The 16,072-nt window shown below is 39.4% G+C and overlaps 2 protein-coding genes across 5 annotated transcripts in view; one reads left to right on the top strand and one right to left on the bottom strand.

The window, feature by feature from the left end:
- The window catches only part of DOCK1 (dedicator of cytokinesis 1), a 556,714-nt gene that overhangs the window by 236,410 nt on the left and 304,232 nt on the right, over window positions 1-16,072 (top strand). The gene's annotated exons all lie outside the window — the stretch shown is intronic.
- The window catches only part of INSYN2A (inhibitory synaptic factor 2A), an 80,412-nt gene that overhangs the window by 55,103 nt on the left and 9,237 nt on the right, over window positions 1-16,072 (bottom strand). For both annotated transcript variants that reach the window (XM_084841449.1, XM_084841448.1), the window contains one exon: window positions 2,662-2,743. In XM_084841449.1, the coding sequence (XP_084697575.1) occupies window positions 2,662-2,731 (70 nt within the window). In that variant the 5' untranslated portion in view covers window positions 2,732-2,743. The remainder of the gene's footprint in view (window positions 1-2,661; window positions 2,744-16,072) is intronic.

Genomic DNA, 16,072 nt, shown 5'->3' with positions numbered 1-16,072 from the left:
GGGTTACCTTCCTGGGTTGTTTAATCCATGCAGTAACATAGGGGAAGGTACAGAAGGAAAATTTCACCTATCCATGAAACAAAAATGCTGGACAGAATAAATTACTTGTTTGGACAGGAAAGGGAGAGGAGTGATCTTAAGGTTATTCCTACCTAAGCAAACCAGTAAATGCTTGCATATAGCCTCTGAAAGTTAAACCAGCAACTTTGGGTCCTTCAGATGAACGGCTCCTAGAGCTACTCATCAAAAGCCATTGTACAGCTATTCCATTTTTCCTTCCTTAACAGATTTTTTTTCTGGTAAGAAAAAAGATGGAAGAAGTGGTGGGAAAACACAGGAGGGTTACAAGTAAAAGACAATTATGTGTTGGCCCCCATAAAATTCCACAAATGAGCCAGGGCAATTGCATAATAAAAGCCTTGTCTGAAAACACCCGTTATTGCCTTCAAGATGAAATATGCATTGCATCTCAATCAACAGATCAAGAAAATTAATTCAAAAGCTTTAGGGTTCACAAACTTCATTAATTTTGGCCAGTCTGAAGGTACTGAAAGAAAATGCCCAAGAGGCCTTTCAAAACAGATGCTCATATTTTCCCCCATCTTTAATATGGGTATTGGTATACATTCTCTCTTTGCCTAAGCACAATATAATTGTAGTTAATAAGAACAATATGTGTTTCAAGCACTGTAATCTCAGTTTTATATGATGCATGCATTCAGATCTGATAACCATCTGTTATGCTGAATAATGTTTTTCTGTTACATAGTGATTTTTATCTAAGGATCTCAGAGTGGTTTACCATGGAAAGATTACTACATCCCTGGGAAACTTTCAATATTATTCCTGTTTTATACAAGGCAGAGGGATAAGACCACAAAGATTCTGAGTGGACATAGCAAATCAAGTCAACTGTCCACTTAAGCTGTGAGATATGGGAACTTATCATTACAGTATTTTGTATTAAGGCTATAAGAACTCATTATTAACACTCTGCTCAAAGACAGAGTGTTTAGCTTAGCTTTAGAGCCTTTCAGTTTTGGGCTCCAGTCCTAAAATTATGAAGCAATAATACATAGGAGAGAAATTTTGTATGTGCAAATTATTCAGTATGTGACAGAGGCAATCATAACCAGTTTCACACATTTGGAGTTAGATGGAGACTTTAAGTGTGACTCCAGCAGCAAGCTCAGTGTTTAAGAACTAAGTACTGTTCTGGAAAAATAGCGTGATACTGAAGGATCACAGCTTAGTGGAAGAGCTCGTATTCTTCATGCAGAATGTTCCAGGTTCGATCCCTGGCATTTCCAGTTAAAAGGATTGGGCAGCAGGTGAAGTGAAAGACCCTTCTTTGTCTGAAACTTTGGAGAGCCACTGCTAGTCAGAGTAAACCAACCTTCCCCAACCTGGTGCCCTCCAGGTGTTTTGGACTTCAACTCCCATCAGCTTCAGCCAGCACAATAGTCAGGAACGCTGGGAATTGTAATTCAAAGCATCCAGAGGGCACTAGCTTGGGAAAGACAAGGGTAGACAGTATGGGGCTAGATTTATTTATTCATTTATTCATTCCATTCCATTTCATTTCTGTATCACCCAATAGCCGAAGCTCTCTGGGCAGTTCACAAAAATAGGCACAGCACAGGGCTCACCTCTTGGGGCAGGGAGTTCCACATATGGGGTGCTGCCACAGAGAAAGCCTTCTTGCGCGTTGCCACAAGAAGGCAACAGCATATGCAAGAGGGCTGCATCAGCTCATCGTAAAGGACAGGCAGGTGCACATGGGAAGAGAGGGAGGGGCACATGGGAAGATAAGGTCTTTCAAATAGCTTCCGATGAAGCTGTTTGGGGCTTTAAAGAAGATACCAAAACCTTGAATTGCATGTGAAAACATATTGGCGAGTAGATGGACAAAGTAGTCTGATCTGGCAGCTTCCTATGTCATAAAATAAAACCTAACCATATGCAGTTATAAGAACACCTATTCAGAATTATTTTGATTTGCTATTTCATTTGTCATCATTCAAGCAATATCTGGCCAGTAACCTGCAATGCATATTTATGACCTGTGTAACAAATACCATTGTTCCTAGACATTGCTGATAAAGATCTGGTGAACCCTGTTATCCTGTCTTTATGATCAACCTATCTTTTTGTTAAAGATTTTTTAAATTTAAGTTTTGGTCAAATAAAGTATGCAAAATATAAACAAAGTACATTATCAGCAATAGGGGAGGGGCTACCAGAGTAGAACAACAACCCACATATAGGGCATAATCAAATAAATTTTGGGCCATGTACAGCAAAACCTGGAGGTTTGGAGGTGAAATATTAGGAAAGAGTAAACCTCTAAAAATACATGTGAGACTTGGAATAGTATCATATAAATTCCTACTAGCACTCGAAATAAATGGGAACCATCTCTTGAAGAAGTTGTCCTGCTTAATTGTATGATCAATGCATCTTAAATTCCTTTTCTTCTCCACTCAGTATTTGACTTCAATTGGTATATTGGACAATTCATGTCTACCTCTTTCAGGTCTACCTCAATTCATGTCTACCACACACATCAAATGTGTGTGGGGTGGGAGTTGGGAAACTTAAGCACAGAAGAGTACGACTAGTTAACAACAACTGGTATTCACTGGCACACTACATACATACCTTCATCACTGAGAGATTGTGAGGCTGGAGATGAAAGATTCCACATCTCATTATCCACTCCTTTAGCCATTATGCCACTCACCTAAAATATAACACATATTCCATTACTAATAGGTTATATGTTCTATAAAAACAACAACACCCTTTTAAGTTCATTATATTGTGCCACAGTCTACCTATGGCAGAATTCACCAGCTTACAGAGAAACAGCACTGATCCTGTCACTTCAAGAGAACAGAGGTGACATTATTATTGTGTTATGCCTTCAGATGCTGCAATGTCTGTGTCTGTTCAGTGATATACATCCTTGAATATGTGAACTTAAGTGCATTTTTTAAACAGATATTTGGAAATGTTTGTGCAACACAACCTGATTACTGCAGCAGCATGTAAAAGTTGCTAAATCCAAGACAGCCTGCAGCTGAAATGCCACCACTCTCTCAAGCGCGTTACCCCAAAAGGGGGTATTTGTGACTGGGAGAGAACATCAGTCTCTGGATCAAGGGAGGGTTACCTTCTTCAAGGCAGCGGGAACCACACCATTCTGCAGTGATATGATCACCACTCTCCTAACCCAACTGGTCAGTCCCCCACAGCTAGCTCAAATAAGCCATGATGCGCAAAGGTCAAGAGAGCATGTGGCAGGTCGCACAGGCGTAAGCATCTTGTCCAAATCTTTAGGCTTCAAAAACTGAAATTGATCCCGCAACATAGGACAAGACAATGCACTGGACACCTCAACAGATACTGTATCAATAGTGTCATTCAAGTCGGTGTGATGGTGAGCAATTTTATCTTCAAAATGTTTGACAAACCTGTCACAGTGGGCCTCTGAGGGCTCTAGCACCAGATTCACTGGGGTAAATGAAAGCAACCCCTGAACCACTCAGAAGAGCTCAGCTGGACAGTTACTCAAGCATGTGATGGAGGTAGCAAAGTAAACCTTCTGTGCTGCCTCGACTTCCACACAGTAAGCACAATTATGTGCTCTCATGCATGTTCAATCACCCTCATGTTTGAACACTTGTTCTTCAGCCATCTCTCATTGTGCAAAGCACCTTGGTAAACCAGGGAGCCATCCGAACTCCACAATGCTGAAGAGAGTATTCAGAAGTGCCCCACCATTCCTCAACAGCAGGGCCTCAACAGAATCGCCAGTAATGGCTACTGGAAAATCCCCCAGAGCATTCAAGAATCCCTTGGATTCCATAAGTCTCCGGAGGTAGACCATATTAATCAGTTCCCCACCCCAGCAGAGAGGGACTGACAGTGTGAGGTTATCCCAGTATGACTCATGAGGAGGAGTAGGAATTGGCTCAGACCTCTGAGATATTCTTTTGCATCTGGTTCCACTCTCCTGCCACTGTTTTTGCAGCTGGCTCTGGTTGGTAGACCTTGGGGTTTGATTAAAAAAAAAAGTAGTTGCCACAAGGCTTAAGTCTGCCAACGCTGCAAGGATGGGCAGGAGGTAGATTTGGATCTGTTGGTAGATCTCTGAGTGATTTGCAACAGACTGCCAAGGATTTCTAACTCCCAATTAATTTATTAATGATAGCAGCAACAAAATGATTCCCCCATGCCTTAAATTATATTTTTGGAATGAAGAAAGCATGGGGTAACCAGGAGTGGATTTTTCTGTGCAAGGATGGTGAAGTCCGTTCAGTTCTGGTACTCGAAACAAATTCTGAGGCTCAGATGTCTTTAATTCTGAGGTGTGTCTTTTGCAGCTGGTTGGTGGTTCTCGGGGTTCTAATAAAAAAGTAGATCATGCAAGCCTGAGCTCACCCCTGCATTAGAGGATTCATTCTTCCCTAAAATTGCTAAGTACATTTCGAACTACAACTTGTTATTGTGCACTTTTTCCTAGAATTTTTTTTTAAAAAAATTTATTGTGGTTTAAACAAAACAAATAATGGAAGATATAAAAAGGAAGAAACAAACAAAAATGCATACATAAAAATATCAATATTCTATTAAGTGCAACTTTCTACAAAAGACAGATTATGCATAAGCTTCAACAAAAGCAGACCAAATATCCGTGTATTTGTCCATTTGCGAGTGGCATCTGTATGCCACCTGTTCAAATGTTGATAGTGTTGTTAGGTCCTCAATCCATTGCTTTATACTAGTTGAACATTTATCCTTCCAATGTTGTAATACCAGTCTTTTAGTTGTCAAAAGGGCTCGGAAAATCCATTTGCGCTGACCATACGTTAACTTCCAGAAAAACGGTAGATAGTTTAGGAGGACAAGTACATCATTGAATATTAAAGAGTGTTCCAATACAAAGTTTATCCATATTATGACGTCCTCACAAAAGGAGGCAACTGTTGGGCACTGCCAAAACATATGGCTGAAAGAAGCATTAGGTGTATTATATCTCCAACAATTATGCGAATTAGACAAACCCTTATTAAAAAGTCATTGTGGAATCCAATACGCCCCCAAACGATTTTTTGCTGAGTAAGACATAGTCTAAGATCTATAGGTGCCTAAGATCTTTAGGTACAGATGCTAAAACTACGATCCATTGATTAAGCCATGGTTTTCCCTAGAATTGCTGCTTGATTCTACAAGAATTGCTCCCCCCCACCCCCAAAAGAAAAAGAAAATAACTTTCTGCAATACTGAACAGACACTCCAAAAATCAATGCAGAGTAAATTGAAAAAAGGGGGGAGGTTAAAAAAATGTTTGTGTACTGCTGTTGTGTCCCACAAGGCTCTTACTGGAAACAATACATTACAACTTTATTTTGTGAAGCCCCTTTCATAAATGCTATTTTTAAAGCATACTTTGCAAGTAAATAATAGCAGTGGGGAGAGAAATTCAGACTATGAAACAGTCTTCTCAAATTAAATTCGAAGCAACATGGACAACTGAGTGTGAGACAAAACTACAGGAGAGTTGATTATGACCAAACGAGGCAAAGGCTATCTCAGGATTGGACATATGGATGGAAAAGTAAGGAGTAAATGATGAGATAAAATAAAAATATTTCATCTTTTTTTTTTTTTAAAACACACACAAATATCAATGTAGTGATATATCCAGCAAAAGAAGCCTATCATCCTGTTCAGATGTAATGGCAGGAATTCGTGGGGATTAATTAACTCATGAATTGAGGGGAATACGTGCTGCTCACAAGCTGCTTCTGGGTTCCTGGAACAACCTACGCTTCTGGCATTTGTAGGTTGATTCTGTGATGTCTGAACCCAGCACTTGGGGTTGTTCATGGGTTGAATAACCCCAGATGAACCCAAGAACAAGAATTAGCCCACAATTTGCCACTGGCCACTGCCATTACATCCAAACAGGGCCTGTCTTTGCTAATCACACTTTTGGTCCAGACAAGGGGCTTTCTAACAAGTGGGTCACAATAGAACAATGTCTCGCACCCTGTTGTGTGCATTTGCCTTTTGTTCATAAAAGTACATAGGATCTAATAGGTCAAGAAGCCCAGAGTCCCTGCCACTGTTGCTCTATAGAGCTTTTTTAAGGAATACTTTAGTCAGTACATTCATTTTGTCATGGAGTGACTAGCTAAATTATGGACTGATTTTAACTTTTTGTATTTGTTGGCGATGTCGCTTTTACAATTTAAGTGACAAAGTATTATCAGTATGTTTAGTCTGCATTCCCCCCAGTTATACTCCACTCATGGCCAAACACCTTATTCCACCATACCAACTATTCCAAGTTGCATTGCTCCAAACAGGAAAGCTACTCTCCATCTTTTTCAACCTAGTCTTGTCTCCATGGAAACTAGAAGGCCAGATATTATACATAGAATACTCCTTTTGCCCTTTGTTAGGGATTCAAATAGCCTGTAACTACATCTTCAGCAGATGAGCAGTATCACACAGAGAGGAAAACCAGGTATAGTTTGAGAGATACTTTGAAAATGTGTGGGTTTTTATTATGAATTAATTAATTAAAAGGTTTTCAAAGTGTGAACTTGAACAGCGTTTCTAAGAATTATGAAAGTCTACGAGGAAGTCCTTGATGATAGACTGCTTTCCCCCTCCCCATCGCTATATGATGGCAGTTTATAATGGAGGATGAAAATAAAGTGAGTCCTTGGCATTCTGAATTTCATTTTGTCAATTTGAGTAATGTACTTATCCAGATGTGTTGTGTTTGGACAGAAAACTCTCCACATGCCTTAATAGAAACTGCCTGACTAAAGTCATAGGCATCAGCATCACACATCAGTCAATCACTGTCATTCTAAATGTGGCTTTTTATACAAATCTAAGAATATGACTAAATTCTGAATCAAAGAAACTATTATAAAGACTGTGTTAAGTTTATACATTCAATTTAAGATAGAATTCAGATTGATTCTATCTTACGTTTTAGCATGGCACCTGTAGCTTGGGGAGTATCCAATGGTAGTCCTACCCAGACTAGTCCCAGTCAGTTCAGTCTACTCTGTGTAAGAATACCTTTGGATACTGCCCAGAGTTTCAACATATATTTTGATATCATTGAAACCACAGTTGCCATCTTATTTCACAACCTTTATCTTTGTGATTTATAGATTTGAAGGTTAATAAAACTTGGGTTTCAAGCATAAATAACTTACTCTTTGTCCAATTACAGTTGGTTGGAACACATGAAAGGGCCTTTATAAAGGTGGTGGAATGCCCTTCCTCGGGAAGCTTGGTTGGTTCCCTCTCTTTTTAGCCTTTAGGAAAATGACCAAAATATTCCTATTTTGCAAGGGTTTTTATTGTTTTATATTTGCACCTTGCTGCTACAGATGGTTTAGTGTTGGTCTCATTTTTAACAGAGTTCTTTTGTATTTTATTGACCTGGTTTGCATAATCACTGTGGGTTAAACAAGCCATGGTGGCCACAGCACATACCAGGCATCATTTGCCTAATCACCTGCACGGGCACAGCTTGTCGAGTCGTCCAAACCCAAGTGGCATGGCTTATTGGAGGAGGAAACAACTCTCCAATAACCCAACAACAGGCCATGGGTTATTGGAGGGTTCTTTCCCTCCAACAAGCCATGCTGCCTAGGTTCGGATGACATGACAAGTCGTGCTTAGGCAGGTGATCAGGCAAATGGTGCCTGGTACATGCTGTGGCTTAAACAAGCTACTACGGCTTGTTTAATCCATGGTGATCGTGAGAACTGGCACCCTGTGATATTACTGTGATTGTATTGCCACCTGGCAGGTTCTTGTAGTTGAAAGGTAAGATATAAATCTTATAATTTCTAGAGGGGTAGAAAATGCACTAAAGTATACATCTTGCTTTTATTTATTTAAAAATACGTTGTGGTAGTTAATAAGCAAATAATGCCTATTCATTGTATTATATTATATTGTACACTATTCCAAAAAACAAACAAACCCAATCTAATTTCAGTATCTTCAGAAGAAATTTATTGTGTTTTATTGTTTTTGGTTGTTACTTTATTTTTTGTTTGTTTTTATGATTGTAAGCTGTCCCAAGGGCATTTGCCAGTTGTGCAGCATATAAATTTAATAAATAAATAGATAGATTCTGAATTTAAAATACATTAATTCTGGTGAAAGAATTAACCTGAATGAAATATGAGGGGGGAAAACATTACAAAATATATACCATCTTTGTTAACATAACTGTTTCAAGAAGAATGTAGAGCAACATTGGGACATACTATATTCTTTTTACAGTAATCAATAAACAGTTTCCACTTTTCTTTAAAGGTACCCCATCTCTAGTTTATTTTATTTTGTTCTAATGTAATGAGATAATTTAGCCATCAGTGGTATGTACCACATTTTATTGAACCAATCTTTCACAGAGGGAAGTTTTAAGATCTCCATTTCTTTGCAGACAGTATCCTAGCAGCAGCAGACATGCAAGACACTAATTCCTTATGCTCTTGAACTACTTGAGTCCTCAATACAGTTCAAAAGAAAATTTACCAGGTCTAAAGGAATTTCAGAACCTCAAATCTTTCCTATAATAAATTATATTCTTCAGTATTTTTTAGCTAAGAAACATTTTCATCATAGAGACTTCCAGTCGGAGCCAGTGTCACCCTTGCAGCATGCCACGGAGCTTCCATGGGACGCTATCTCAAACAGCTTTTTAAAAGGTTGAAAAACCTTTTCATCTCCCCCCTGGAATGAAAAGGGGGGGGGGCAGGAGCAGTTTTGGATTAAGTTTCGGAAGATTAGCTATCTCTGCGTATTAGCAGGGGGGCTGGACTCTGGAGCTAGTCTCCCAGAGCTTAATCATCGCTCAAAGCTGTTTTGAACCTCCTATCTAAATAGGAGAAAATAGGGCTGACGTGCCCCATTGTAGTTTATGGATTAAGAAACACCAACAACATTTGAGGAATGGATTAAGATATATCAACAATATTCGAGGACCTGTAAGATTTGTTTGAAGAGAAGGATGACGACTTTAAGGCAAACAAAAGGTTCTCCACCTACCCCCCCACACACACACACACCTTCCTTGGCAAAGGTTCCGAGAAACGAAAATACAGAGGAGTTACTTGCTTTGACAAAAACTTTGTCTTTGCAATTTGCGGAACAGGCTAAGAGACTGGATACTATTCAAAATTCCATCACCGCCCTGCAAGGGGCTGTGGATTTAATCAACACTTCTTGGCAAAAAATGGAGGCGAAGATTAACAAGCTGCAAGATCGGGTGGCAGGAAATGAAAAAACATCACAAGCTTTTTTCAACAATTTCTCTGTCAGAATTTCTCAATTGGAGGCTGCTGTACGCAGGGCAAATGTACGTATCATTGGTATTAAAAATTTAGCTACTGATGTAAATTTGTCTACTTTTGTAGATAAGTTCCAGCACAGGATACTCCCTGTGGGATCTGATTATTCATTTGATACTGAGCAGGCATTCTGTGTCAAATGCCAAAGGGACTGGTGATACGCTTATAGTCCAATTTGCAAGAATCTCCACAAAAAATTATATCCTGCGTTTGGCAAGAGAGGATGGAAACCTTTTTTTGGAAACAAGATAAAGTTATGCTATTTCCGGATTACACCAAAGAAGTTGCTGATAAAAGAAGGCAATTTACCAAGGCAAAAAATCTGGCAAAACAAATGAACTTACAATATCACTTAAAATATCCTGCTACATTTTGCATTTTTCTGAAGGCCAGATGAAGAAGTTTCTAAATCATGAAAGGACGGAGGCATGGCTAAATGGAAAATCATGTGAGAGTTCTGCTCTACCACCATGAACTGGAATCTACAAACATGTTTTGCTAACTGGCTTTGTATAGTCTGGAAGATTCAGGCTAGTCCAGCGATAATTGCTCATATTTATACCCGTTGTCAGGGTGGACACTCAGCCCATAGAATCCCAGAGTAGTTCTGATTCTGAGGAAGAGCAGTCGCTCCTGGGAGGGGAGCGCGCTCCTCTTTCCCAGGGCCAACAGCTGACGGAGATTCCTCCCACCAGCATTCCTAGCTTAGATAGCAGTCCAGGGAGTAACGGAGCGCGGATAGCAGACTTGGTGGACGCGCGACGCAGACGCAGAGAGCGGCGCCAGATGGAGGGCGCGGAAAGGAAGCATAGTGCCCGGTTGGCGCGCAAACAACGGCTGCGCCCAGAGGATCCAAGGGAAAAGGGGAGGGACTCTCCCTAGTCCTTAAGTTCAGGGGTCTGCCAGTAATTCCCTTTCAAATGGGGACCAACTGTTCCAACTTAGGGCATAGGTACTGTGCTGCTCAGATCTACTTGCAAACGGTATACTTGTTAAGTTGTAAAAGAAGAATAAAGCTTTGAAAGGAATCCCTTTATCTGTGTCTGGACTTGGCTACTGGATTAGACTGAGAGAGGCCTCCAAGGAGCCCTTGACACCCATTCCTTTTGTTTATCTTCTCTCATTTTTTCCCCTTTCTTTTTCTCTTTTTTCTTTAAATCCTTTCTTTTTAAAATGGATATGATATAGTATACTTAAATTTACTGTCTCAGGGTGTATAGAAATGTGCGCACTCATTTATATATCTAGTACAAAATATATTAGTGATTGTTGTACGGTTCATTTTAAGAATTATTATCATATAATATTATAAATTTTATTAGTGATTTGTTAGTATTAATAATCCTTTTAAATCTCCCTTTTTATTATTATTACTATCATTCTTGGTTATTAAGATTTTTGGTTGGTTAAATTGTTAAGCTTTAATATTATATATTAGCTGAAGGGCAATATATGGTTACTGGAAATGAATTGTAGGCCTGCTTCCTTGCTATGACTGATGATATGATATTGAAATGTAAGGTTGATTATTTAGACTGTACTGAATTGTAATATTGCCAGTGTTATAGGTATAATTTTTAAGTGGAATGGGATTTGAAGTTTCTGTGTAATGGAGTTTAAATTTAATCCTTTTCTTCTTTCTCTTTTTTTTCTTTTCCTTCTTCATTGTGTCCTCTTAAGAATACTGTATTGTGGGGAAATTGTAGTTATTGATTAGGTTGTTGGTATTCTTTATTTCATTTATGAAGATAAAAAATAGAATAAGAAGTGTGTTTTTTTTAAAGAAACATTTTCACCATAGATGAAAGTAATCTCTTGTTTTGTCTTAACACTTTCAACGAATAGGGGAGTTTTTTTATTTTATTTATAAAAATGAGTTAAACATGACCGTGTCATATTTTTATTTTAAAAAATTATGTTTGAAGATAAATTATGAGTTTTCCTCCAAATATTTTCTCAAATTTCCACTGATGTTTTTGACCATATTTCCTCACCCATTTGGTTATATAATCCTTTATCTGTTCAGACTCAGTATCATATTTTAGTATAATTTATGAAGTTTTGATAGTAAATATTTGTCCTTCATAATTATTTAGGACTCATAAATACCAGTTTTCATTTATTAATTCAGTTAAGCAAGATCTAATTTCAAAGCAATCAAACCAGGCTGGATCCCAATAATTTAGGGTGCAATCCTATGGAGATAGGTGGCCACCTCAGAACTCGGAGGCAACCGCCTTTCCAATGCAGGGCAGGAGAAGCACGGAGGGGATAATTCCCTCCGCACTTCTCCTGCTCTGCATTTGCGGCTAGATAGCCAATTTTGGCTGTCTAGCCACGGGACGGCGGAGTGGAGGAGGAGGCTGCTGGACAACACATAGGTCGCTTTCCAGAAAACCACACATCCCATGGCTGTCTAGCCCGCTAACTAGCGGCCATAGAATTGCTCCCTCCATCTTTCTTTAGTGTCAGCAAGAATATACTATCCTGATATAATAGGTTTGTGTAACAAAAATTTTTATTTCCAAATTCTAAAACTTTGTTTACTGTTCAAGTCCTTTTTTAAAAAAATAACTGAACTTAATGGAGGTATGTTTGGGCTTATTAGAGTGCAATCCTACAGGACTGATGCTCCTTAGACGGAGGGCTCTAACTTGTACAACAGTTGGTAGAGAACATGGGAGGGAGGTTGCTGTTGCACTCATGTCCTGCTTGTGGGTATCCAATGGGCAGCTGATTGGCCACTGTGTAAACAGAATGATGGACTAGATGGGTCCTTGGTCTGACCTAGCATGGCTGTCCTTATGTTCTTATCCACCCCAAGCTCTTCTGGTAAGAACTAGGCAGGGCTGGAGGAGCAACAGACTTTTACGGAGTCTCTGTTCTCCTTTGAGTTAGTCGGGCCTCTGAGCATGCCACCATTCCACTTCCAAGGCACAATACCAACCTCTGGAGAAGAGATGCTGTGAAGTTTTCCATGGGGATTTTCCAAGCTAGTATTTTCCTCTCCGAGGCCATAGGTCTGTCTACAGCAGGAATGGGGAACCTCTTTCAGCCCGAGAAACTTCCAGGAGCCACATTCCAGTGGTGAGTGGGGTCAAAGGCAAAATACAGAAAATGCCAGCATACTGTAGCTTCAAGCTCTTAGTGCCAGTAGCTCAGTCTTAGCAGAGGCATATCAAATTTTTAGAAAGGGGAAAAACAGCACAAATGCCAGGAAACCACCAAACGATTGGTGGTTGGAGGACAGGGGGTGGAGCTAGGGGAAGGGGGAACAGGCACCTGGAGAACCCCCGGTGGGCCGGATTGGGATCCAGGCCTGAGGTATCCCATACCTTTAATCAATTGGAAAATTGAGAATTTCTCTTTACCCTGGCTGATCTAAATCCTCTAGTTCCCTATAGGGTGGTATTTAAAGGAGTGTTAATTAAAGCTTTCTCAAATAAGAGAATATGGCTCCATTATCAGTAATACAACTAGGAATTTAATACAGAGTTAAATTAGGTCACGGAGGACCATCTCTTATTTTATAACATATATTTTTGGCCTTAAGTACTGGTTTTTTGTTGTTCCATAAAAGATTCAATTGTTAATTAAATAAGTTTTATAGGAAGAAATTGCAATTAAAAAGAATATTTTGGGGACCACAACCATTTCGATTTTGCCTAAAAGGGACAACCCTAATTTCTCCCATGACGTAATTCAAGTCATAACTTCCCTAATGATTTATAGTTGACTTTATATACATTATTAGTCTTTTGTTTTTTCTGTGATATGTAATTGGTTTATCACTGCAGCTAAAACTATACTTTTTGTTTCATTTGATTTTCATATTACACTTAAGCATATATTTTGCTTTTGATGGTTAAAAGAGCCAGGCCTGGACCAATGTCAGCTAGTTGCCCTGTTGATACAATATTTGTTCACTATTTTTAAGAAAGTTTGAATACATTTCCATCTTACTGCTATGAGTCACTGCACTAGCAATTCAGTATTCAGCACAGCTGCAACAGCTGTTTTTCCAGGGTACCTATGGTATTGCTCTGGCATAGTTAGACAATCATATGCCACGCTGCTATAATGACAAAGATTACCATCATGTTGTCCAACATGGATTTGGCTAGAGATATATTTGGGGAGGGGGGATTGGTGTGGTATCCAGAACAACTAGTTTTGGCTGTCATGGAATCAAATGATTGTTGGCTGATGTCTGGTATTTGGTAGCAGCCTTTTAAAAATGTGCCTGCATTTTAAGGGCACCATAGTGTTGTGGCCCAGCCCCAGAACTGCAGTGGGCCTATTAGTTTATAGTCAAAATCTGATCAGAAGTGGTCTGGAAGGGTTTGGGCCTATTGAGGGTATGGAATGTCAGAATCGGTGTGAGCTTATCTCACTCTGTCAGTATTCTCAGAGGAAAGCAAGCGGCAGTGAAGTTACTCCTGTCCAGCTGCTAGCTTCGACCTTGGTGGGGAAGAAGGCTGGCGCCTTCTTTGTGAGAACATAACAGGAGAGGTGGTGTTTTTTCAGAGATGCCACACAGAGTGAAGTGTCAACTCAAGAGGGAAGAATGGAGACACCTTGTTTGGGCAGGGGCCTCGTTGATGGGCTGAATCCCTGGTCAGTTAGTTATTCAGGAGGACGACTATCACAGCAACACCTTCATTTTTAAGCAGATGCTCAGGCTGGGAACCTTTGCTAGGAACGTTCTCATTTTTATTGCCCCAAATCCTCTGTTTGGAACCTGTCTTCACTCTTGGATTCGATAGGCCTTGACCCATGTAACACAGAAGTTCCAATGAAGATTTCTAGGCTGGACGAAATCTCTGTGTGGATTTGTTTAGGTCTTCTAGAACTCTTCTCTCTGATTGCTTGGGATGGATTACACCAGGAATTTTTGGAGCCCCTTTCCCTTGATTCTGAGTCATAGAGATTGCAACAGGGAAACCAAGTTGTATGGTTCTCTGACAGAGTTAAAGTTATTAGCTTTTGGATTGTTTTGGAATTACTTATGGAGCCTATCGTTAATTGTCACCAGCTATATGATTTCTGAAGAGTTTAACCGTTAAGCTTTTACCATGGGATTTGCTACAATGAAAGAGTCTGATTTGGGGTGTCCTATGTCAGAATGCCAGAGTATGTGCTTGAAAGATTAGGCCCATGACACATAGTACGATAGATCTGTCTCACTTGCCAAGCTTTATCTAACTTGGTTTAACCCAGTTTGTATGCAATCATAACTATAAATAATGCTGACAGGGCAAAGGTGCCTGAGAAAAGTATGTCAAAGGTATACAGTAAATGGCTGTCATCAGTTGAGCTTCAAACCTCTGTGCTGCTTTAATTATTTTGAATTTCCCTTGTCAATTTACCTACACCTACTATATATCGAAACTTTGGACTAGTGTCAAATGTTTTAGATGTGTAATCCTTGACATTATGTTAAATAAGTCTGTATGGAATTCACTATAGGCTCCTTCCAACCCTACTATTCTATGATTTTGAGATTAATCATACCACTGAAGGAATTTGTCTATAACTTTAGGATTCTGGGCAGAATGAATGTTAACAATAGGACATATTGCCTTCAGAATTAAATTTGGAAGAGGTCTTAGTTTCATATCCTTTATGAAGTAGGTGGTAGTCTTGACTTTTTTAAAAAGTGTGCTGACACTTCTGCTTTGGACACATTGCTAGAGGCTTTTCTTTTTTAGATTAGACAAAATCTATTACAGGTTTCTAGTGCAGGCTTTTTACATGGTTAAAATTCATATAGTTTTGACTTGTATAAGTGCTGTCAAAAATATTTTATGTCATACTCGTCTTATGTCCATTTTATGCAAGTGTCATTATCTTTTAATACCCTCCTGTCACAAAAATACTTTGCCTTGTTTTAAATGATTTAGAAGGTAATCCTATGCACACTTTTCTGGGAGTGAGCCCCATTGAACATGATGGCACTTAATTCTGAGTAAATATGCATAAGATTGCAGTTAGGCTGCATATATGTATACATACCTAGGTATGAGTTGCATTCAACACTGGGACTTCATTTGAATTAACTTGTATATATCTGTAATATTGATGGCTTGGTACTTTTGAATTAGTATGCTGGGAAAAGATGCTGTTTCTATGGTTGCTTACATATACATATTCGTAGCCATGTGTAGCTTTTGTTTTTGATACACTGTTAACAGGTTTAAGATAATTTATCATGTATTATCTGCTTATTTGGCCACCCTTTCAATATCATTAAAATCAGGAAACACTTCTCTGTGGGAGAACATTTAAATGACCCAATCACATGTAGGAGTTTTTTCCCATGGATTCAGCACCCACCCTTAAGAACATAAGAAGAGCCATGCTGAATCAGACCAAGGGTCCATCTAGTCCAGCATTCTATTCACATAGTGGCCAGCCGGCTGTCAACCAGGAAACCACAAGCAGGACACAAGTGTAACAGCACCTTCCCGCCCATGTTCCCCAGCAACTGGTGTACTGCCTCTGATACTGGAGTTGGCACATAACCATCAGGACTAGTAGCCATTGATGGCCTTCTCCAGGAATTTATCTAACCCCCCTTTAAAGCCATCACCCTTCCTGAGCAGAGATGATTCCATCCGAAAACTTATGCAAAGCTTCCCAGTATCCTAAGCCCTATTGGGCTGCTGCTA

Source organism: Heloderma suspectum, chromosome 3 (assembly GCF_057233095.1).
Source record: "Heloderma suspectum isolate Gila_16-S chromosome 3, 16-S_ref, whole genome shotgun sequence".
In the NCBI taxonomy this organism is placed as follows: Eukaryota; Metazoa; Chordata; class Lepidosauria; order Squamata; family Helodermatidae; genus Heloderma; species Heloderma suspectum.
This window is presented reverse-complemented; position numbering and strand designations above follow the sequence as displayed.